The sequence below is a fragment of the Notothenia rossii genome (genome assembly GCF_949606895.1).
Source record: "Notothenia rossii genome assembly, chromosome: 8".
NCBI classification, from domain to species: Eukaryota; Metazoa; Chordata; class Actinopteri; order Perciformes; family Nototheniidae; genus Notothenia; species Notothenia rossii.
Window position 1 is genome coordinate 22,740,729 of NC_136906.1, and position 26,273 is coordinate 22,767,001.

General features: G+C 43.1%; 1 protein-coding gene across 2 annotated transcripts in view; it reads right to left on the reverse strand.

The window, feature by feature from the left end:
- Window positions 1-26,273, reverse strand: part of znf385c (zinc finger protein 385C) — a 143,153-nt gene that overhangs the window by 22,188 nt on the left and 94,692 nt on the right. The window contains exons 1-2 of one of the 2 annotated variants that reach the window (XM_079646538.1): window positions 24,528-24,890; window positions 293-435 (exon numbers count right to left, since the gene is read on the reverse strand). In XM_079646538.1, coding sequence (XP_079502664.1) covers window positions 293-435; window positions 24,528-24,537 — 153 coding nt within the window. In that variant the 5' untranslated portion in view covers window positions 24,538-24,890. Of the gene's footprint in view, window positions 1-292; window positions 436-24,527; window positions 24,891-26,273 lie in introns of those variants that run through there. The other variant, XM_079646537.1, reaches the window with a different exon arrangement.

Here is a 26,273-nt window from a genome sequence, read left to right on the forward strand (position 1 = left end):
GTTGGTTGGGGTTGACATGTCTTTAATTCAAATACACTGATATTTGCAAGTGTGTGCAAGACGAGACAGGACCAAAGAAATGTTGTTCTCGAGCTATAAAAAGCAAGTTACAAAACAGTGTAGACATAACCTTTTTCTTCTGTGAAATTAGCCAACTATTCACATGATATTTCTTTCCAGCGACCTTTATTGTTTAAAAATCCTTGTAGATAAAAGTGATAGATCAATCAGTTCCACTTCATCTAACTGCTATTTTCCATGATATTGGTACCCAAGGAGCTATTGCACTTACCGTGTTGAAGTTAGGAAAGAGATTGAGGGGGGAGGATCCGTTGAGTCTGAAGGGCAGGAGATGTTTGAGGTCAAGCTGCGGCTGCAGAGGCCGTCCCGGGAGGGGCAGGGAGGCGAGGAGGGGGCTGCCCTGAGCCGACGTACCTGGACAACACAAAGAGGTTGATGCTAGAAGTTAAGAAAACAACTTGAAAAGTGAAACTGTGGGACTTTTCTGTTCTAGTATGGGCAGGATTGCACCAAAGACTTCCAAAAGGTGAGGTGCTCTCAGAGGGGGCCTGACTTTGATTTATTTGATACCAGAGGCAACATTACACCTTCAGCTGACACACAGCACACACATAGAACCACTCAAAAGTCTGTGTACAAGTGTGTTTGTACCCGGGACAATACAGCGTGTGTTTCGGTTTTCAAGTGGACAAAAGGAGGTGTACACGGGCAGTCCTGCTGGAGACTTAATACTCCCACCCAGCTGAGCGGCCTGATCCCCCAAGGACAAGCCATCTGTCCTCATGTACATACACATACACATCATTTAATTACTGATTTATTGGCTGAGGAAAGGTGCCTGTGCGAGGGAAAGATGGGAGATATCGGATTTCAAATGGACCAGGGATGAGGAGATTTCTAATTTTCCGCTTGGCTGCGTTTCAGTAGACCAGTGTGCTCACCGGTGCACAGGCACTTATCGCAGCACTAGGATCAATCATCGGTGTCAGCTTCAGGTCACCGTGGCCACACCAAAGTATGCCTATCATGTGAGCCTTACTGCAACACACACGCACGCCCACATGCGCACACGTACACACATACAAAAAGCAATCACCAACAATAATACCAGCGGCTTAGAAAATACAAAAGATTGCCCAAAAGGAGCCTCTTCTCTGGGTGGGAATGGAGATGTGCAATTTCAGAGACAGATGGTGGGATTCCAAAAAGGAAAGGTGAAGAGAGAGACAGTAAAAAGATGCTACATTAATATATTCATAACTGGGAGTGCATCATGTATGGCACTGTTCTGTACTGTATTTGTTACATAGCAAGCATGTTGTTGAAGTACATTTACAACATCACTATGAGAAAAAAAACGTAATACAACACTGAGTCTTAGAAATATAAAGCTGTACTATCCCTTTATCAATGCTATATAAAAACATACACACTCTGATGCTCACTACAGTAGAATGCATGTTTGATAAAAACGGCCAATTAAAAACTCAAGATAAACAGACGTTGTTCAATTCATCAAGACTTCTCTATTTAGATTTTTTGTTCACTGAGGAGTCATGCAAAAAAAGGTTTTATCACACATGGAAGTTACCACAGGATGATTAATTGATGAGATTCATTTCAAACACAAAGGATTGCATTCTCCAGTCACTGCAAAATCCAGCACTTATGTAGCTAATAACACGCATCTTGAACTGAATCTTCTCTAGAACTAGACCTGATCAGAAATACATCCCACCGTTAAAAAGCTTAAATTATAAATCTGGAAAAAAAAACATGCACCAATAACCCTATTGTTTGGTTCGTTACAAGGAGGACACTCCTACACTTCTCTTAAAGACTGCATGGACAGGATTAATTAGAAAGCCATCCCATTGATCATTCTCCTAGATTACTCAAGTATGAATACAAAGCCATCAGAAACATCAATAGAAAATCAAATTTAGCCGTGTTCTTTCTTTGTTTGTTTCGGCATAATAGTAGTATTTTTTGTTCTCCTAGCACTTGTTTCAAGGAGATGATTCTGCTCTATGGCCTGTGCGAAGTACAGAAGCGAGTGGGATATCTGTCAGTAGTCTGGCCCATGGTTTGTGCAGCTTGGCAGGATTGGCACTATGACGCGAGGTGTATGTTTTTGGTGTGTGGGGGGGCTGAAAGATGGAAGCTCTGAGCATATGCTCCTCAGTGCTGGGCGCAGGCCTGCCTTTGCCATGTGTGGGCTTTCCTCTGCTGTGTGTCTGACACCTCCAGAGATGCAGCAAAGCATGAGCGCAGGCAGCCTACAGACACGTGGGCAGCAGCCGGCAGGGGATCACTCACACACATTCACATTCACACAGAAGACGAGGAGAAGCTGAGTCTCCTCTTGGCAGGGCTATCAGAGAAAATGCTGGGCTTGCAGGGAGGACAGTTATCAGCTGATAGTGCTTCCCCACCTCTCTGTGACTCCCTAGGCAGCTTATTAAATCAGGGGCTGGCTGTTTGCCTCTTTGGATGATAACGCAGCCATGGAGGCGCAGCCCGGATCCAGGCATGTACGACAACGACTGTGGGACTGTGTGTGCTTCAAATGCATGTACGACACACACACACACACACACACACACACACACACACACACACACACACACACACACACACACACACACACACACACACACACACACACACACACACACACACACACACACACACACACACACACACACACACACACACACACACACACACACACACACACACACACACACACACACACACACACACACACACACACAAATGCATACAAACAGCCTACGCACCTCTGAAAACAAATAGCTCCCAGGGTAAGGGGGAAGTCAATATAAACACAGTCACATAAAATGAACGAACACACACACACACATCCAGTAGGTGTATACTTTGAAGCAAAGTGTGTGTGTGTGTGTGTGTGTGTGTGTGTGTGTGTGTGTGTGTGTGTGTGTGTGTGTGTGTGTGTGTGTGTGTGCAACCAAATAGGATGGCTTCTTTCTGCCTGCAGCCCATGGTAACCTCCTTCTATCACACTGCGTGATTTTCCAGTCATTTAATATTGTGTGTGTGTGTGTGTGTGTCTGCACATATGTTCATGTTTGCATGCGTATGTGGTTATGTGCACATGGGCTCATTCTGTCCGGAGCCATGTCTGCGTGGAGGCTCAGGTTTATTTACGCCTCACTTGTGGTCCAGGGTCCAGACAAGTTGAGGCATGGCCTGAAACCAAATGTCCAGCCTCTTCCTCTCTCTCCCAGATGACTTTGCTTACGGATCTGACTCTCTCCGTCAGTCTCTCCCCAGGCAGACCTCCTCCTCTTCCTCCAACCATCACAACAACGCATTCCTCCCTCTCATGACTCATTGGGCTTAGTTACACAACAGCCGCCGTCACATCGCATTTACTCCGATTCCTGTATGTTTGTGTGGTGCATCTAAGCCATACAATTCAAATGTTGATTTTTGAATTATTTTCTTCTTGCTCATCTGAGAAAATGATGGATTCCAACGTGTACAAGTACACTTACTGAGCCTTCCTCTACCGTGCTCACAGAATTATCTCAATTCAACCTTTTAGTCCTTTTGTTGTTATTCTCTTGTCATTACTCCGGTACTCTCTAGGTTTCTGACAAATTGCCTTTTCTCACATCTAAATACCACCACCCCGCCCCCTGTGCTTTGCGTATCCTTGCAAAGTGCTGCTTAGCGTCTCAGGCAGGAGAAATGCACAGGGTCGGGGAGGAGAGAAAACTGCCTTTCTATTTGCGGCCCAGTGTAATTATGGGGGAATAGATGCTGGCACAGCAGGGTCTTACAGTTGGTTGAGTAGATCTCCACCTTCTTTTTCCTTCTGTCTTTTCTTGCCTAGCCTCTCAAAAAACGACCCACAATTAGGCTTTGAATTAAGTTTTTTGTAACAGGTGCCATTTTGAGACAGTGCTCTAAAAGGCTGGCTCTGGTGTTTGCTTTAAACATTTAAACAGAAAAATCTGGGAACAGTCATCCAAAAAATATAAGAAACATGTCAAGACAACATGAAAACTCCAAAAAGTAAAAGATAAAACATCTCAATCTCCCTTAGGGGCTGGCTGCAGTATAGATCTTAAATCACACCCCGCCATGTTTGCAGATGGGACATGGGGCATCTAAAAAGTGCACATCAAATAATATCATATATAATGTCATTTTAGGTATTTCTTCTAACATTGTATGTTTAAATGTTTCAGACAAGTGAGGTTGTAATAAATAAAGCTAGTTTAGGCTCATTGCTTGACTAGTGATTGGTTCTGGCTAATGTATAGGCGGGACTTCAATAACGCCGCTTTAGCCACCAAACAACTACAGCGCCGACTCAAAATAACGTCCAAAAAAGTTGGAGTCTCCCCTATCTGGGATATTTTGGCTTCACTTTGGTATAGAAGAGACTGTAGACACGTTGGTTATCAATACACACATATTATGGTCTAGACTCTATACAGAAGAACTCTCTTTCTTAATTCCCAAGAGACAGAAAAAAACCAGGACAATGTATGCACTGCTGCTAGTGATGTACCCTTGTGGACCCTCGAGGAGACAAATTACTTGTTCAATAATGTTTGTATACAATGTAAAAGGTTTGCTTGTTGAGTAAAATAACTTACAAGACTTCTCATGCTGCCAAATCCTTCCACAACCCCAATAGAGAAGGGAATGCCAGGAAAATAATGACTTATATTTTGCTTAAGGCCTAGCAGAAAAGACAACATGATGAAATCCTTTGTGTAAGAATATTTTAAAAGAATACACCATAGATGGAGTTAGCTTGTCTCGGGTTTTGTGTTGTTTTTTGTTTTTTTCGGAGCACTTCCTTTTGTTGATTTCTGCAGAATGTAAGGCTATTATGTATTGACTGCCTGCTGAGAAACAGTTGGACTGTCAGACAGACCTTCGCCATTCAGCTTCTGATCTGATTATCCAGCTGCGATAATGAATATCTACACATCCTGAGTTGAATCTGTTGAATAGGGAATTTGGAAGGGAAATTGCTGACCGGGGAAATGATGAGCACTTATTGCAGGCACTATATGAGCATAATAACTCTGCACCATGTGGATGATTGTTTTGTCAGTGGCCAAGTACACATAATAATCATTCTATTTCATGATGTTTATCACCGTCCTTATATGCTTCTACCAAATGTGCATACACTTGAGTCCTGACACACACAATCGGAGTCATAACACGACGATGCTCATTGTGCATCTGCCACATTGTTGCCACAGCGTTTCACCATCCCCCAGCCCCCCCACAAATTTCCCAGCAGCCGCCGTCCTGCCTCTGATGGGACTGGATCTGACAGGGCAGGAAGAGCCTGCAACTACATGCCTCCATCTAAATATAGAACTGAAGTTTTTTCCTTCCAATAACCCAACCAACAAGGGCCTTTTTTTATTAAAATAACCCCAAAAATGCTATGCATACAAATGACTATATCACAAGCTCTTCGCCTGGAAATGTTAAATTGGCATCGTAGTTTATTAGAGGCTCACAGCCAATCAAGGGCATTGAATGACATTGCACTGCCCCTTGAAGTCCAAATGTACTCCACCGAGAGACACAGTGAGCGAGACAAACAGGGGGAGAGGAAAGTGACTCTCAACAGCCAGTTAGCTTCCGCTTGATCAGGAGTTGGTGTGAGGGCCAATGTGGGAACCATTACGGCATGGACGGAGAACATTAACCACCATCAGTTCTAATTAAAGACTGACACTTTTTATTTCTCTCCTTCCCCAGCCACTCCTCCCTAACTTCTATTATCCAATTTCTACTCTCCACTCCCCTTAAAATATGATCATTATCTGCAAACCTGACTTTAAGATAGCAGGTTACTGGGCTGATTAGATGAAACAGTGCTGAGATGATGAAAGGTCTTTAATTAGCCCGCAATTAAGACATTTTGATTGGTTCAGATGCATGAAACAGGCAATAATTATATGCTTCTCTTAAGCTGCAGATATGATCTCATCATGATGAATAAAGCGTTATTCTGAATGAGACGCAAATCCTGAAAGAGGGCATATAAATACATCATTTCAGCTGCTTTTCTAATCAAAATGACCATTTTGGAGACTTTTATGCCTCCTATTAACAACTATTAACTATTGACAATCGCATGTTATTCAATTTTTTATAAAGTCCCATAATTTTACCCTCCTTCCTCTCCCGTTTCCTCTCCTAACTTCAAAGCCTTTAAAGTTGTTTATTTGAATCATGTTTTGCTCTTCTTTCTGGGTCACTCGGCATGCCGTGCTGGCTGCAATGTGACTGTATTGTGTACTGGAGTGTGTGAGTTGTGTGCTGCACATGACAGTTTGTATTCTGGTGTGTGTGCAGCAGGCAGATACAGTTTATTCGGTAAATATGTGCAATGAATATTTGAGCAGAAAAGAGCTCCAACTTTACCCTGTTTGATGTGTGAACAATCAAGTGTCGGCTTGTCATCTTACGTTTGTGTCCATGTGAGGGGGAGAAGAGCTGCATGATAAAAAGGTTGGCTGAGACATTTCCATTAGAGGAACTGGATCCAAGCTCTAATAAGGTTGTGAAGGGTGTTCTTATGAGGATTACATTTAATCTCAGCATTACTGTAATACTTTTTTTCTGCGACCCTATTTTAAGATAATCTTTAAAGAAAATAATCTCATATGAAGTTCTGCCCTCCTTTCTCTTCTGTTTCCCTGTATTGCAGGAGGTGCCAGATTGCTCCATGTGTCCTGATTATATGCAAGGCTAAGCACAGTTTGCCCTGCCACTGAAAATAGAGCACTCTCAGCAAGGGGGAAGACTTCTTAACTTTACTTCCACATGCAGTCTTAGAGGAATTATACAAAGTAAGACACTGGATCTGTCGAGTTCATCTCTCAGTCAACCCCAACATCTCACCTGTACTCAGCCAGGCGTCTGCTCTCCTGCTGGCTCGGGTAAATTAACATCATCATTTTAGTGCTTCATTAATCACAGAACACAAAATGAGAAGAAGAATAAGATCAATATTCAGCTGCTGCCTCAAAGAAAAATATAAACCTGTCAGTGTTACTGCCAATGACAAACCAACGTTAGGTTCCCTAATAAATTATGAAAAGTGCTGTACAATGAGAGGTGAGGCCAACACGACCCTGTTAACAACACTGTATTTTTTTTTCATTATAGTATAATATTATGTTTAATCTCACCATTACTTGTTGCTTTTTTGACGTGAAAATATAAGAACAGTTTTATATAATCCTACACATTCACCATAGACTATAGAGAAAGTTTTAGTATGTTTGGCTTTATAGTCATGGCAGTCGGACAGTGGTAACAGGACCTGGTGGAGAAGCTTCTTCTCACGTAGAGTGTCTGTAATGAGTTCTGTCAGGCAAGCAGCGAACAGCGGAGCTACTGAACCCAACCTGAGCAGAGGCAAGTCCCATCTGTCAAGCTGGGACGATAAGCCTGGAGCCATCCAGAAACAAATTGCTCAGCTTCCCCACTGTGAAGCCCTACGAGGCAGGCAAGCTACGGGCGGGCAACAGAGATGCGTTAGATTTCCGATTCTCTACACAGGAAAAAGGAGGAGAAGTAGGGAAATATCAAACACATTAATCTATGCAGATGGTGCCGATGGCCAGCCATTGCTTTGCAGAAGCAGCAGCTGCACGCAAAACTCAATGATAAACGGCAAAAGGAAAAAAAGAAAATCTGAAAATAAATTGTTATTTGCTTACAAGCCTTAGGGTGAGCAGCTTTATTGAAATCACCCACACTTTTACTAATCTCCTTCCTTTGATATTATAATAATATAATATAATGACAGCTGTCGGACCTTTCCCTCTAGGTACAAACAAACTTTTGAAATGTGCGCTTGAGAAGGTGGGAGATGATCAAAGCTAAAATAAAAGCAGTTTAAACATCTGGCGGAGAGAGGCAACATTGGCATCATCTCTGTTTTCATTTACCACAACTAGCATCTTGTCAAAAAAAACAAATATAAACTAATTCAAAGTAGTGCCTAGCCAACCCATACAAAAAAGTAAAAAGGGCTGGGAATTTTACAGGATTGACAGGAACTCAGATGAGGTTCGTTTCCTCAGCAATTTGTGCAAGTGGCATTAAGTGCGACATCATTTTTTACATGAATAAATATCAGGCTGGTCAACCAAGCGTCACGCAGCCATCATGCCAACTGTGACAGGTCATTATAAATTGATTAGATATGGTAGGCGAGCAGGACTGGTTGGATCTTTGAGAGGGAGGGATGTGGCGTACAAGAGGAATAAGCACAAGACAGAGGTTGCTTTCTAATTTTAAACTCCTCAGCTGATGAGTTGAGAGCAGCAAGAGATGAAAACAGAGAGGCAGACATAAAGGTGGTTACGAGGCTGTGACGAATGTGAAATGAAATTGAAATTGTAGCTGCGCCGAACACAGTGGAACTATCCTCTCCTGAATTTCTCATCAGAGATGAACGGTGTACAACACACACACACACACACACACACACACACACACACACACACACACACACACACACACACACACACACACACACACACACACACACACACACACACACACACACACACACACACACACACACACACACACACACACACACACACACACACACACACACACACACACACACTCTTCAAAATACATTAATGATTTATATTTACGCAGCTGCAAGTATTTTGAGATTCTTAGGTGTTGCAGGCGGGAACGGTCCTTTTATTTATATAAACGACACAAGCAAAATGCTTGCAGAGAGCATTGTACGGAACATTACTTGTGTATTATTACATTCATTGTTATGCAAAAGAGCTCCTGCTAAGGAAGTTGTATTAGCAGTAAGCCAGTAAATTGCTTTCCCCCAGCAGATCCTTTTTTTTATCAAATGGCCTACTGATCATATACCCACATCCCACCTGAATAAATTTTTCTCATAACAACACTTTCCCACGTATTTTAAGTTCTTAGTTTTATCTTCATATAACACAGCTCATTTAAATTTCCCTTTCAGGCATGTGTCTCCGACCAATTAAAACTCTTAATGGAAATGTGTACTGGCTATAAAAAGGCAAAGCTTTCCTTTTCTTTTCAGGTCCTAGCTGTAGGGCCACGTTTTTTTCTCTTAACACAGAGCAGGCAAGTGGGACAGAGCTTTTATAATATTTGAGGAACAGAAAATGCAGTTACATGAGAATTATGGGACGGGAATACGACTGTGGTAATAAAAGTCCTCCAGCTGTGAACTGTGGTAATGCATAAATTAGCTTACATTCTATAATGTAGATAGCACCTCGAGAAAATAACAAACACAGTAGCAATTCAAAGATAATTCAATACAAAAATACAATTAAGTAGCTTACACAATATGAACAATGACTCATTTGTGTTGACTAAAAGCCATTTTACAGAAATAAATGGACCCTAAAGTGTCCGTGGTCAGGTTGAAAGGTCAGCTGAAGGACAAAGCCCATGTTAAAAACTAATTACACCTTGGTTGCTTGGTTGTGAAATGCCCCCACTCTCAATCAGCAGTGGCCTTGTGAAATAAACGAGCTAATCTTTCCCAACCTGTGCTGTAATTGTTTCAAATCAACCTCACGCCTCAGCGTCACTGCCAGTATAATTGCTCAGGAGCGTGAAGATTAATCTACAGACGCACATCTGTGGGACTTCATTTACGGGTCGCAGTGCCATGCCTTGTGGATCCAGACTCATTTGGTTTTCAATCTTGTAAAGCATATGGAGCCAAACAAAGGGGGGGAACATGGTGAGGAAAAGAAGGAAAAAAAGCAAACACTCACATGCACATGGTTACCAACACCTATACAAAGCGTGCAATGAGGACAAACGCAGAAACCCATGTCTCTAAGCAGAAGGTGATGTATGTGAGTGCCACTGTGAATAACTGTCATCAGCAAATGATTGGTCTGTTATCATGTCCACCTGTTAATGGAGGAGAAGAGTCAGGCACACAGTCAACACATTTTAACAAGAGGAAAAGTGTCATAGTTTGCAAATGCGGCTCAGAAATCAGTGATTGGAATTGTGAGCCACTTTCAGGCTGAGAGAGGACGGGCTGTTCGACAAGCTCTCTGAAGAGAAACAGCTGCAAGCTGCAAATTAGAAAGCCTTTGAGAAGCTGCTCTGTCCTTTGTTGTCTTCTTCCTCCTCTCCTCAAAGTGCTGGCATGCAGATGTCTCCTCTCATTCCTCATGTGTAATTACAAAGATGGGAGAGTGGCATAAAGGGATGATTCTACATGCTATTGTACTGCAGGCGGCACACTTGGGCAGCCCGCGTGCCTTTAAATGGGAGATCTTCAACACAGAACATCATTTAAAGACGGACTACTTCCTCATGCCTTTCAACTTGACGAACCAGACACAATATGGTTAAAAAACAATGCGACCACCCATTGTGGTGTTATATACCCTCCACTTCAGCAATAGGGTCCTCCTGCTCTGCCCGGTGCAGAGGAGAGGGGCTGAGCCGATAAGGATTCTTATCAGAGAGCGTGCAGGTGTTTGGAGAAGTGAGGCCCTAACAGGATTCCTGAGTTACTATTGGCCAGCAGGATTTCACTCAATGTGAAGAGAGTAAGAAAAGAAGCGCAGAGGGATGGATATGTGTGTGTGTGTGTGTGTGTGTGTGTGTGTGTGTGTGTGTGTGTGTGTGTGTGTGTGTGTGTGTGTGTGTGTGTTTGGTGTGACGGGTGAGTTGTTGGCCAGGGTGTTATAATTGTGAATCCCCTCAGGGTGCCGCAGTACAGAGCGTCTTAGACACCTGCTGGTGTGGTGATAAGAAACGAAAAGCAATCACTCCAGTTACCCGGCAGCCCCAACTGGCGTCTTGCTGCCTCTCAATCTGCTACTTGGGTATTTCTCTCAAATATAACCGGCTTTCTGTTATAGGTCAGCTCCTCAGTGAGCTTTTGCCTCGGGAGAAGAGAGTAGGAAACAAGAGAGGAGATACTGAAGGCAAAGATAGATGCTTTTTTTATTCAGAGTTAGTGCATTTTTTCTTTTTTACTGTATCTGCACCTTTCTCCTGCAAACCTAACAATGCAAAGCAGGAAGTGTGGCAGAAGTTCCTTGTTGCACTACAGGCTGCTGTTTCAAACTAACTTTATCACACCCACAGAGGTCAAGGACTTGCGGTCTGGCTCCGAGTGGGTCCTCAAACTCTCTACAGAGCGTTTCTCATTAGCGTGATTCCAGCAGAGGATTATAATGCGAATCTTTGAGATAAATCTTTGCTCGTCACAGAGAGACCATCAGCGAAGACTCCTGAATTATTCATTTCCTGTTTACAGCAGGCGACAGGTGCGCGACCTCTGTGATGAGTGCCCAGGGTGGCTGGAAGAAGTGGTGACAAGGGAAGGGAAGGAGGGGGAGGGGGGGTAGGGGGGGAGGACGCCTCGGAGGGACAGCACTGGAGACGTGGCGGAGGAGAGGGTGGGGGGGGGGGATTCAGAGGAAACTGCCAATTTGTTAGATTCAGGTGCTTGGTACGGTTTGGGTCTGCTTTTGCTTTTCATGCCTTTAATTGTAATTATGTGGCCGGGCATGCAGCTTTAGCGGACTTTTATGCACGGCTCCATGGAAGGTGTTTTGAAGGGAGAGTAGGATTGCCAATTTTAGGGGGGGGTGGAAGCAAGTAAATTACTGTTCTCCCAAAAAGCGAGAGTAAAACCCAGGGTGGCAGTGGGGGTCGGGGAGGTCTGCCAAGCTTGAGCTGCACATCAGCGAAGTGGCATTTACTGTAACCTTTCCCCTGGCTTTTAATAACTGCAGCAGAAACAGCAGAAACGCGGATCACTGCGATTCACTGGGGAGGGCTGGGGAAATGGGTCTCCAACTCCTCGTGACCACACAATGCCCATAGACACCTAGGGAGGGGCATGGAGTCCACAACGACTCAGTTTCAGCTCTTTGAGAACTGTATTACAAGTATAAGTATTTATTTTGAGGGATTTGTCACGTAAGAAAAGAAGAGGAAAACTGCTGAGAACAGGGTGTGTTGGACAGACAAAGGGGGTAAGGGCTGGAAATAAGCAGATGTTGTCAAAAAACACAGTCAACCCGTCTGGTTTGCTTAGTTTAACACCAAAGAAATACCAAACTGAATCACACGGAATTCAATCTGGTTCACTCAGCCTGAACAATAGTCTCTGACACCTGATAGCTCAAGAGTAAGCCTCCCATTTATTCTCATATATTGATGTGGACATCGGCATGAACACACACACAAGAATGCATGCAAACAGAAGCTCACACTCTCTGTGATGCATGGGGTTCACCTTCAGGCAGCTGGGAAGAGAGACACACATTTCTCCCCCAACTCCTGCTTCAGACAAAATCACAAAGGGCTGGATGATATAGTGAGCTGTCCCCTCTGGTTGCAAAGAGGGAATGGAAGCATGTCTCCGAGACAGCAGCTACAAATGGCCGATCTCTGTAACTGCCTTTTCTTTCTCTCTCCGCTGAGCATCCACACAGACCTTGGCAGATCTCAAAGACAGATTAATCTCGATTGAAAGTCGCTGAAGTGTCCTCAAGCGTCAAAGCATTACTACTTATCGCTGGAAAGCACAGTGGAGACGATCCAATGAAAAGACAATAAGCTATGAGGTCATTTGGGATGGACAAACACCCACGAAGCGGGAAGGACTGTAAAGAGCCCACAGACGAGACAATCATGATGTGAAGTCTTGATTTGAAATACTCAGTCTGCCTGCTTTGGCTGCTGCTGTTGGAACTGCATGGATCTCATGTTCCCACCACTTGTAAAAACAGGAGAATCGCAGTTTTGGCATCTGAAAGACACTCAAACTCAACAAATATCGTCTGTAACAAGGTTTTAAGGCACTCACCTTCACTAATTTTCCCTTCACTGTGCACCACTGCCTAAAAACTTACCAGGATGCAGCAGGCACTCTTTAACATAATGCAGGACTTTAGTTAAAGTGGACCTATCATGCTATATTTGAAACATATATTGTAGGGCCATACCTATATAAAGTATATAAATATAGTTTTTTTTTCAAAATACCAAACGGATCCTGCATTTTAGCCATGCCTCATTTCGCTCTATTTGCTCTTTCCAGCCCTGTTTTTGCAGGGGGCTGATTCTGTGAGCTGCAACTGACCACGCCCCCCTGCAGGAGAGGGGAGTTGCCAGTTACTTTGGCATTAGGGCAGGGATATCTAGATACTTTCCAAGGTTTGACATAATGAATTGTGCTACTTTTAAAGCAAGCAACGATGTTTTCAAATCTGTAATCAAAAAGCTCCTCAAAAATGCTATCGAAGCAGTTCCTGCCGTTGCTACGTTAGTTCAAACAGTAACAACGGACTATTTTTCTCAGCGGATGCATGTCAATTTAAATCAATACAACTATTTTTTTAAATCAATAAAATCATTTTCTAAATCCAGAAAAGCATTTCAATTAATATTAGGAGTCATGTCGTTACTTTGTTGAGAATGTGGCCATGTAATAAGCGGGATAATGATAATAACATAACGGGATAATAACACCTTCATGCCGATCTAGATCCCTCCGCTTCGCGTCGGGCTCCTGATCAGCCTGTCGGTGTTCTTTTTCCCATAATGACCGCGTCGCTGCACATTATCCCTTACATATGATTATATAGTCATTATTCATTTGTTTTATAGCAGGAGGTGCAAACGCTTGCCTCGGGTAGGGAGAAAAAGAGCCACAGCGGAGAATAAACAGAAGGGCAACCATGGCAACCATGCAAGGGAAGTGTTCTTCGCTGCTTTTGTGGCAGACTACAGCGCCACTTACAGGCCTGGCATATGTACTACAGCATCTTCAGCGCTTTCGAGCAGCAATGGCCGGCCGTGGCCCAACCTCTCATTCCCCTGATAGGTGAAGAATTGACCAATAGCCGTAGCGCCATCGTCCTGACGTCAGGACAGTGTTCAAATCTTGATCAGACTGTATCAGATCCGTTGCAGCCCCTTTTTTAGAGATTTGGGTATGGAGGAAAATAGAGAGGGTTGTGTTTTCTGACACTTGGTGAGTTCCCTGAAACACCGGGGACACATATTCATGTATAAAAGACGTACTAAAGTGCATTTTGCATGATAGGTCCCCTTTAAATCAACTTATTTTACTGGTGAAGTTAGAGTTGACATTATTTTTATTTTTTCAGTTTTTAACAGTTCCAGCAAACCTCAGTGCACTTTACCTCTGTCACTGTCCTCCAAAACCCTGAGGTCATCTGATTTGACCTGAGCTGCATCCAATTAATAAATGTTTGAGACATAAAAGAGCTGTGCGTTTTCTGTGGCCTGGCCCAGGCTGTTGAGCTGCCTCCCTTAATCAGATCACTGTTGCACATTGAGGTCTGTTACAGTGTGGCTTTGGTTACAATACACTGTACCATTAATCACAACTTTTCATATGGCTAGAATTGTATTCATCTTTGAATACATTTCTATTTTAGATAGGCCCTTTAGTGCTTTTTGTGGTTTTCCCTTTCCTGTCGTGTGATGTCACAACCATGTAACACTTATATTGGCTCCAAAACACTATACGTGATATGCTAAGGGGTTGGACATCTTCAAATGGTTGACCTATCAACAATCAGAGCAGACTGGGCTCTGGTTTCAGACGGAGGGGGAAAAGAGGGGCTGCAGCACCGGAAGTATGAGAAAATTAAAGAGCTTTTTCAACAGTAAAGCATTTACGCTGTCATAGTAAGTGCACAATATACAAATATGAACCTGGAAATGAGCATAATAGGGCCCATTTAAAGTAGATTTGAAGGAAACAAATGCATGATTAAATGTGAGATATGTCATTCAGCTGTTATCATATAGAGTGTGCTGGTACAAGATCTTTCCAAACAGTTACATCAGTCCTTACATCGTGGAGATCAATCCTATATTTATAAAGGTAGCATCCAAGGGAGTCCTCCCTATAAAGTTGATGAAATAACTCTGGTGTAACTAGAGCTTTGTTGACCCTTGGCTAACATGCTGTAACCTCGTCTGACTGATAGTCGACTCGGCTAACCCACTCAAGCCAGTCTGCGTCTGTCTGCTGAGACAAAGAGGATTTAGAGTTAATCTGGACTAAACAACAGCAGGAGAGCATGCTCCACAACACTCCAGGGAAAAATACTAATCAAGACATCATGAACATCAAACAGGGAACAATTACCTCTAATAAAATCAATTCTGCTGATTGACTGAGAGAAAGGGAGAGCGAACGAGAGCCAACATTTATTTGATTGGATTTAATTACTCTTGATTGTTTTGTGTAGGATCAAGCGAAAGAAAAGAAACACAGACTAAATTAGAGTTGAAAGATAACTCTGACCTGAGTAAGTGCTTTGCAAATTGCTCACACTTTCTTGGAAGTATACTTAATAGTGAGGTTTGGATAAATCTGTCTTGTTGATATGTTTAAGTGCTCAAACATAAAAAATAAATCAGTGAAATATTTCAGCCAAACATAAGGCAATACAGATAGTTTTGCACTAGACTTAAATTCAGCTACTCATTTAGCTCCAGAATATAGACTGGCCTTGTGAAATGACTTTGAGTACCAAAAATGCACAAAGGTAGCTGATGAGCTGACAAAAAGGTTTGATTATACAGAACAAACGCTGTATTTGATTGCAGTAATGAGCAAATGGCTTTAGCAGGTGGAAGTGTAGACGTGGAAGTGTGCAATTCGCAATCCCTCCTCATTAGTAAGCAAATAAATTCAATCACCTCTCTTTGGTGCGGCTTGATAAATCCCTTCAAAGTGGTGTGTGCTTCAACCCCAGCAAGCAGCTTTAATAGATGCAGAGCTGCTAATGCATCATTCTCATTGACTCCGCACATACTCCGCGGAGATCAGCCGGTACACAATCGTTGGCCTCAGGCAAACAAACCCAGGTCAATGAGGTTGGGGCTCCGCGGGGAGCAGTGAGGTGTATTTTTCTTGCTGTGGCTCCAATAGCTTTACACATTTTATTCATATGTCCCTAGAGAGAACAGACCACAGCGTGCTGATGCTTCAGGGGAGGGGAGGGCAGGAGCTCTTAACAGGCAGGGCCATGTTGCAAAAACGCATATCTGAGGAGACAAGCTGTGTCTTACTGAGGATAGAAAAGGGCAGCGGCAGATCCTCTGGCCCTGAACTACTACACATAGAGAGATTTTCACCCAGATCAGGAAAAAGAAGCAGAACAAGGTTGCTACTACTTGCTGAAACCCCCCTAACGTAATCTCCATGACACAGCAGGATACGTCCCCTGGGACTGAAGCGCAAGAAAGACAGAAGCATGAAGACAATGAGAAAAAAGACACTTATGGAGCGATTTCATTGCATTGCACAGCTCTGCAGGACTTGAGTCATTTAAGTTACCAGGTCCTTTTATGTATTACGTTTTTGAATGCAGATTGTACCTCCTTATTGTAGGCGGGATTACTATTTTATCACAAGACACTAAGCCAAACAGGAACACCTGTACATCGCCAATGTTACAGCATCCTTTTGCAAGCTGCCATTTTTAAAAACTGGGTCAAGTAAATAAAAGGATTGCGTCAACTAATGAAAGTAGCTTGACTTATACATTTTGTGATTATGTGCATCATTAGTAATGATTTTACCTGGTAATCAGCAGTGTGCAGGGTTTTAAACTTTGGCTTAGTTTATTTGGAACCAGAACCGGGGTGATGCTGAAAATGAATCTATCTACCAGGTAGTATTCCTAACTTTTTCTGATGGAAAGCCAAAAAGGACAGTTAAGTTGAGCCATGTAGAGAATGAAAATTAATATGAGAAATGAGATGGTCGGGAACAGACAGTTGCCTTTAGTCTCATTCTGAACACTTAAACACGTCTTCAATGATGCCGCGACATGTGACGCATCAAAGACCGATCAATGTATTTGTTTACTAAGAGCGGGACAGAACGCAGCATTTGGCAAAGGATTAGACCGAGAGAAACACAGACAAAACGTATCTCTTCCCCCCCCACACACACACACACACACACACACACACACACACACACACACACACACACACACACACACACACACACACACACACACACACACACACACACACACACACACACACAGTGATGATTAGCTTGTCCCACTTAATCACTTCCTATTAGAGACACCTGCAAGGTAGCAGCAGCCTCGTGTGATTATGTGTAATCATAGAAATGTCACATTTGAATGATAAGCAGCATGGGAACACGGCTTCAAGCACACCATAGAATCATCAGCTATTCTCATGCATAAAACTATTCATATTCTAAAAAATATACAAAATAAATTCAGACACGTAATAACAATATAATCTCTCATACATATTTTGCATATGCTGTGCAGGCGTTTGAATACACACATGCACCCACACTGGGCATTTGGGGGTGTGGGGGGGGGGGGGGGGGGGGGCTATCTTCTTTGGATAAAAGACATTTCTTATCAGCTTCCTCATAGAGGAGCTGGGAATGAAGGCATTTACTCAAATGAAAGAGGCAGCTTTTGGCGATAAGCCGAGAGAGACGGAGCTCAACTAAGCTTTCAGATTGGCCTGGGCCTACAGAGGGAACAGAGGAGGGTGTGAAAAAAAACAGAGGAAAGACGGATGAATGGATGAAAGATGGGTAGAAAGTTGATGATGTGATGGGAGGATGGTGCTGTGTTGTGCTTGCAGGCAGATGTGTGCCTGCAGAGGAGGAGTGCGTGGCTTTTGTCTGCCATGGAAGTGCTTACCTAAAGCGTATTTAGAGGATGTGGGTGTAAAAGCTATTCTGTTGACCCCGGGTATTTAGTCCCTGCTGGCGTGCACGTGTGCGTCCGTGCCTTCTGTCTATCCCTGTGCTCGTATCTTGCCCTGTCTGCACAGCGAGCTGGCACATCTTCTCCGCTGCGCCGGGCTGTGGGCCGCGCTACAATAACCCACTTCAAAGAGACCCATTGTCACACACTAATGTGGCAAACGGCAGCTAGCGCCACAGAAATCAGCACGCAGTGAGACTGGATATTCCCTCTGAGACGAGGGAGGAAGGGTGGCGTGGGAGGGGGAGAGAGAGAGAGAGAGAATGAGAGAAAGAGCTTTTTTTCGCAAACACACTGCTGTGCCAACATTAATCATGTAGACTCTCATAAAATCATTAGAGCTGATCATTCCCAGTCAGGCTCTCTCCACCGCGGCTCAGTACAGAAGAGAATGCCAATTTCTGTAGGAAATGTAAGCCAACACACAGAAACATTTGTATTGCAAAATATCAACACGGAGGAAAAGTGAGATGTTTGCACTGAACAGCAGGTGACTTGGGATGTATTTATGTACAAAAGCTTGTAAATATTCAATGTGTTTCATATATAATTAAGTTTTTCAAGCGCAAAAACACCCACACCTATATTTGTGTACTTGCATCTGCCTTTTAAAGACTAATTTATGTATATTCATATTCTGTTTGTGAGTACTCGTTGCACTCATTACACAACAAACCACTGATTGCATTTAAATGTGCGTCTGTGTGAACAAACATGCTTGCTAGAATTTCTGTATTTGTGGCTTTTAAATTTGATTTATGTGTATCATAAAAGTGTGTTCTGCTAGCCACAAGCTCTGACAATTTGTACATGTCACTGTATGTCTGTCTGTCTGTCTGTCTGTCTGTCTGTCTGTCTGTCTGTCTGTCTGCCTGCGTGCGTGCGTGGGTGCGTGCGTGTGTGTGTGTGTGTGTGTGTGTGCAGAAAATGCTTACTATTTACATTGGAGATTGAATCTTGTGTGCAAGGAAACTGCAAACCATGTATTTTGGTGATTGCATTTTGTGAATTGATTTATGTTTATTCCTTTGGTGTTAAGGCACAGCAATTCAGAGCTGACGTCTAATTTTTTAAGTGTGTTCACAAAAAAAAAAAGCTATAATTTATGAATTGGGATTCATTATTTTTGAATAATTATAATTATACATTTCGTAAAACCCTTACGTTTCCTGGGATTTTTGTAATATGTTTAATCTAATCAAATATAATATTTAACAGAAATTACTTTTTTTTAATGCTGTTTACAACTTAACAACATCATCAAGCATTTAACATAAATATGAAAAAAATAGATTTAGTTGTTTTTAGATTTATTCTGTTTATTTAAATGGCTGTTAATCAATTCAAGAGATATAAGACAGAGAGAGCGTCTAATGTTTGCTTTTGTTATTCTCTGGTGGCATTTAGTGTGTGTTTACAATCGTGATTTTGAGTCCAACATTTTCCATACAAGTTATATTTGTGTGCATCCAGTGCAACGTTCGAACATGAATTCCCAGCCACTGTAATTAATCCGGCGAGCGGTGAGCTGTTAAAAATATGCCGTGCAGTACAGGAGGAGGTCAGCATCCTGACGGGTAACAAAGAGCTGGAGCAGATACAGCCATTAGAGCTGGATCACAGAGTCTTCTGTTTATACTTACCACCATTTACACACTAGCTGCACTCTATTGTGAGCATTAGACCCCGGAGTATTGCAGATCGGTGGACAGGGCACCATGTTCTGATTGCTGGAGCTGACTGTAAAATCGATGGCCTTTGTTACTCTCTCAGCTACTGATGATCCTCCACCTGCTTGGAGAGCTCGGGTGTTTATAAAGACAGTCTGGTTTGATGACTTACAAATACACTTGAGATGAGGACGGAGAATATGGGAGAGCATACAGTAAGAGAGAGATATCATTTTCCAGTTGTATTCCCTTTATGTTTCAATCCTTCTACTTGCACCTGTCTCAGTTTCTACTCTAGCTCTATTCATTTGTCTGCTTTTTTCTTCTTCATATGCTACTTCTCATCCTTAAGTCAAGTCAAGGTCAGAGGATGTGGCCCACTTCAGTTAAAAGCTGCCCTAACTGGTAAAGACTGATTCATTTGCAAGTGCAAAACAACACGCACACACAAACATGCTGCAGTGGGAGATGATATGCCGCTGCTTCCCCTTCAAGGTCTCCCATCTTTAGCCCCTGCACCCAGGGATGAGAGGCTAAGTGTTGAGGTTTTGGTGCCGAGAGCAGAGCGGGACCATTTCTCATGTTGTCAAAGCCCCCGCTGGGCCTCCCATATGCCGGCAGCTCTCAGCATCCAGAAGCCATCACTTCAGCAGGCGGGCCAATCAAACCCTCGCTGTCACTTCAATAAAATGACTTGGACTGTCACTCACACGGGGGCATTTTCCCCACTGGGGGGCTTCCCCTGAGGCCAGGAAGGTGCATATATGAACTGTGCATACAAACGCTGCATGTGAAAAGCAAATGTAGTTTCTGTTACAATACAAATCACATACTTACATACTAATAGCAATACAAGGAGTATACAAGTGTCTCTATGAAAATAAAGAAACATATCTCATGAATAACTATTGGGGTCAGGGAAAACCAGCACAGAATTGGTCATGTTTCAGTAACTTCATTGACTTGCTGACCCCTGACCTGCCTGAAAGGCGCCTAAAGACCCATGAAGACAGGTCTAATTATTGTCACTTCAACGGTTCACCCACTCTCTAAATCTTCAATACAATTCACACACAAAATCCACCCTGAACACTCAAACAAATGTACATACAAATGTGCATTTCCCTTTCATTTACAATGTTGTACTCCTGCATATATCTAGTAGAGGTTCTGTCAGAGACAGTGGAGTTTGGTGAAGATAAAGTCCACCAACTTATTCAGAGACAAATCCCAGAGAGAATATACAACATAAACATAAAATGTCTGTGTTGGTGTGAGTCCATGTGTTAGTATCTGCTCAAGGCCTTTGCACTCTTGTTATATTGCTGGACCCAAGATTGACAAATTTGATGCAGCAGAACCAGAGATATATATTTTGTATTCCAGGCTCATCAAAACTTGCTGCCTAAATTCCCGCAAAAATACGAGTGTGAACAACACAGATTTTCTTTGTTCACCTCCCTCAGGAGCCACAACAGTCTTTATATGACTTCTCTGTCATGTGCACCAGTACTCCCCGAGACATGTAAACAGACTTTAGAATGTAACATGTGGTGTGTCCCCTTAACATAGTGCAATGATGCAGAAAGAAATCCATCAGAATTTAGTCAGGTATTCTTATTTTTCCACTTAGCCCCAAAGGACGAGTGTGTGCTACCATAAGATGAGTTGCATTATGAGTAGAAGTTGTGACTCATGCTCCAATAGCAGAGCGAGACGACTCCTGAAAGCACTGAACATCAGACATTGATGACACACAACACTGTGAGAGCATCCACGAATAGAAACCTCCTTTAAAACTCTCATCACCTCCTGGACTGAGCGCTACAGGGAAAGATAAAACAAGATCAAGAAAAGTGTCTAGCAAGACTAAAACAAAGAAGAAGAAAACAAATAGTTTAGGAGGGATAACACGCCCCACAGTTCCTGTTTCCTGGAATAAATAAAAGTCACACACATTCATCGACTACTGCATAAAAGTGGTATAGAACTTTACACCAGTGGGACGAGGTATAAAATGCAGTCATATGAGAACCAATAAATATGAAATAATATATTATACACTTAGTGGTAGTAGTAGCCATTCTTCTCGTTCTCACAGGAGTCTTTACTCAGATGACGCAGACTAATAGGCGCAGAGGTAATGAAAAATAAAAAAGTCAGTTTGACTACATATTTGTCATTTTAGGTGAGGTATTTGTTGAGCTAATAGAGCAGTGGGTTATTTGTCTCTGCTGCTGTGTGTGAGAGAGAGAGAAGGTAGAAATGAGCTGAGCGGGAGCTGGAGAGCTGCCACCTCCATCCCTCTGGCCCATGAGGGATGAACAAAGAGACGGGTGGCTCAGGAGATCCATCCATCATCATGTCTCATTGCCTCACACACTTTGCTTTTGCATGCAAGTGCACAGACACACAAACACACATACAGTTAGCTCAGATGGAAGCCCACTGCTGCTTAAACCGAACACCAAAGCAAACACTTGAGGAAGCCCTTGTTTGTCTGAGAGGCTGACGGTGCAGATGTGGAGTTGGTGGGGAGTGGACCCTCAGTCCAACCTTTTAATTAAGCCCCCCATTCACTCCCCCTCCCCCTGCACAACCAGTTCAAACAGACCTGCGTTCGCTGCCCACTGCTTGGGAACCCCTGAAGCCTCAACACATAAAAGCTGAAACCAATGGCAAGTGGACATTTCAAGGTCAATCACTGAGTGCGGGTTACATATGCTATAATTATGCTCGTCTACTACAAAAAACACACTGCTTTTATCTTCTTATTGTCCATCAATCTTTCACAGCCCTGATTTAAGGGTGTGGCCAGATCCCACTCTATAGTCACAGCCTGTAAGCCTAACCTCATGTAATTAGCCCTGATCAAGCTTGGGGCCCTGTTTAGCGCCGTTTAGCCCCGCTTCCCATGCATTGCCAACGCCCCCACCTCAGATCCTGCAGATAAAAAAAGAGAGGAAGAATGTCACCCACTCCCAGAGGGACAGGCCTATAATCAGCCCTCCCACAGCCCCAAAGCCTGTCTCCTGCCTGGGGGCCCGGCAGGGGGTCATGAGCGGATGGGTGAAGTCAGACAAGGTTCAGCCCCCACCACCAGCCCTTTTTCATCCTCAAGTCAATACTGAATAGGAACAGAGCCCTGCCCCTTTTCACAACAACACACTGAATAATAATGGCCGTCGTCAAATAACGACAGTTATTATCTAGTACTGTGAAGAAGCCGATGCAGCCGCAGAGCTCCCCTGTGACCCACCAAGCGGCTTTTAAGAGGAAATAATGGCCAAGCTGGAATCATCAGAAGGCAAAGGCCAGAGCAGTTAGAGCTCCAATTGACAGGAGAGCTGCACTTTTATGAGCTGACGAAAAGGCAGAAAGAGCACGAACATGATGAACCTGAATGTTGAAGGCTGCATCCATCGGATTTGGAAGTGGCGTTGGAAGTAAATATCTGGAGAAAATGCTAATGTGGCACCATTTGCATGACTCATTGGCCCATGCACCGAAGCCATTTTAAGAGCAAAGAGATGTCAAAGCACCCCACAATCTCACTTAAAAGATCAATCACATCGGAAGGTCTGGTGTACCTGTGTATGAGTGTGTGAGTATATAACCATTAAATCCAATTCAGTAAAGAAGACTGACAGCATATTCCCTTTAGATCTTTGTAATCTCATCCTTTTCCCTTTCGTATTCTCTTACGTCTTCGATTGCTTCATCTCTGAAATATAAGTAAGGACTCAAAGCGTATAGTCCACTCAGAAAAAAACATTGGTATGCATGAAAGGAAGACAAGATTTAGCCATGACTATAAATCAGTGTTTCATATAAAGCACAATGGCGCAGGTCCATCCCTCCGCTCAGCCCACACAGAAAAATGTACACCTTTATTATCTGATATTATGAGTGATGAGATGGAGTTCATTATGGAAATGAAGTGAAGTTCTCTATTCTAGATTTAATGGGTTTCCCCCCCCCTATTGGCAGCTATATTGATATCAAATTCAAGTGAAAAGTATCAAATATAATGTATTCCTCCCTTTAAAAAATAAACTCACTAATTTAATACATCATTTTATGTAATTTTATTAAACTAAAGATCAAGTTATTTTCGGAAGACTCTCTGGTACAATAAGTGTGCATTTATTACTCTGAAGCATGTCTGACTCTTTGTTTTATAAAGCAGATATGAAGTATATTCTAAAAAATGTATATCCTCTGCACAGTCACCCTAAAACTGTATATGAAACGAATTCCGGTTCACAAATAGCAAATACTTTCAACACAATCAATTCTTAACGAAAGGTCAGGTTTCATAGGCCTATCTTTTCAAACAGGATGCATTCGATACTTCCAGATCAGACATTATCAATATTAATTTGCCCAAGAATGTGCTTTGTTTTCCCAATATGAGACAAAAGTTCGCGCTATGGAGGAATGAGGAAGAGGCTGATGTGTCTGTAACTCCGCACCGGTAAGAAGAAACACATTTGGATTTGGGGATCTATTTTGAGCTTTATATAATTTGATCTATACAGTAGAAATAATGCCGGCACAATTATAGAGTCGGGACCAAGGCTATTAATAAATTCCACACACAATTCAATCATAAAACGACTCTCTTTTAACAATGCCCGTGCGCCTCCGCGTCTGATTACACTTCCTCAGAAAGAATCCTCCGCATTTCTGATATTCCTGACAGCCACTTCTGTTCCTCTCAATAATGTGTTTTGACTGTCAGATACTTTACGTGTTTTGAGTGACAGAATAAGATACTCAAATATAATTTAGTTTATCATAGTGCCGCTGCATTATTTCTCTGACATCCACATGGACCTACGCCATGCTATTTCTGCTAGAACATGTGTCGTTCAAGTTACTACAGTCGGCGCAGCCACAGCATCACCGGTAAATAGTGAAGTACTGAAGGTGTCCGGTAAATAGCGAAGTACTGAAGGTGTTCAACACTCACCGATCAACATCGTGCGTCCAGGACCGTATAGGAGTCTCTCCAGCTCGCAGAGTCACCGTGCGTAAAAAACGGTAAATATTTTACGCACTTTTATCCCCGGAGAGGGAGGACAGGTGCGAACCAGACGCGTCCTATAGTTGTTAAGAGCAGAATCAGCCCCGACAGATTCCAATTGATTTGTTCGCCTCTATTGTCTCTGTAATGACAACTTATGTATACTCTTTTTCTCAGTCTTTTGGTGACAAATCCCCGATAAATCTCAGATCCTACTGATGCGCGGTATCCTCAGTTAAATCCTATCGCTCGTGCTGCTGCTCCGCTTGGCCTGAAGGAGGCGAGGAATGGGGCTGTAGGAGAGAGGCTTGGTATACTGCCTGTGTCTTCTCTCTCTCTCTCCCCTTCTCTCTCCGACTCCTCTATCCCTGTCATCCTTTTTCTCTCTGTAGTCCTACCTCGTTCTCTCTCCTTCTATCACTGAGCACCTTTCCACTTGACAAGAATGCACAGATGGGGAAATAAGCTGCCATTATCCACAGTCATAACTACTTGGCACCACATTAGCCCTCTTGTCAAACTTACTGTCTTACAGGTCAGCATCAAATGTCTGAGACATACATATGCCCTGCCATGGCAGAGACTGAATAAGAAGAAACACCAGGTGTGGTGGAAAGTCTCTGACAGGCTTCAGGTGGCAGAAGCATGATAGGAGCACTGTTAACATTAAGGAAAAGAAAAGGAGTATTTTCTGACACAGGTTTCCATTTGTGCTCTCATAAGGATGATTTGCTAGCACTTGTCAAGGCAGCTGCCTCGTGTGCACGGCAGTGTGAGTAAGAGCGACGGGAGAGTGACTGCAAGTGATGGTTTCTCACAGCCATCCCTCTTGCCAGTTTGCTCTCCTTTGTGTCTCTTCTTGTCAATGCATAATTTGGTGAAGCTGACACATATTCAGGGATTCGGAATTGGCTCGAGAGCACAGAGAGCCGGCTCGTATTAAATTTGAGTTTGTTCAAATGGTGTGTGTGTGTGTGTGTGTAAGCATAGATAGTGGGTTGAAGAGCCTTGGTGCAATGCTAAGCTGTCCTGGAGCCAAGCCAAAGCACATCTCCCAGGGTGCTATCAGGAACTTAATTACAGCATTAAATTGTTCCCTCTCTGCTGCTCGCCCGCTCTTAGTTCACTTCCCCTTTTTTACCCTTTTCTCCCCCTTCCTTTTCTAACTCCTTCTCCTCAAACAGTCTATCCATATCATGTTACACTTGCCTCTCTCTATGTCTTCCTCTGCCTTTATCTCTTGTTGCTCTTTTCCCCCTCTCCTGCACTCGCCAGTTTGGCACAAATGCACGCTGGAGCTGCAGTGTTCGTGCGGTCATCGTGGGAAAAGGCCTGTGTCTTGATCGTTCTTCCCTCTGTGCACCCAGAAATAATAAGAGCTCTTCCGCTGTTCTTACTGTGCATTTATATTTTTTATTTTCAAACTTGCATATCAATAGCCCACTCATGATGCTGCAGTCAGTTTGTTATGATGTAGTGAATTCGCTGTTTTACAGGGTTACACTGCAAGTGTGAATGTGGAGCGTGGCAGCAGTGACGAGTTCAGATTGCTGATGGAGAGTTCCCTTTAAGCATGAAATATTGCCTCTGACAGAGTGTTATGCAGGGTGAGAGCTACCTTTCCCCTCTGATCCAGGTTTCTGTTTCTCGCCATTCAGCGAGGCAGCAGTGGACCCAGAAAGTACCCCCCGA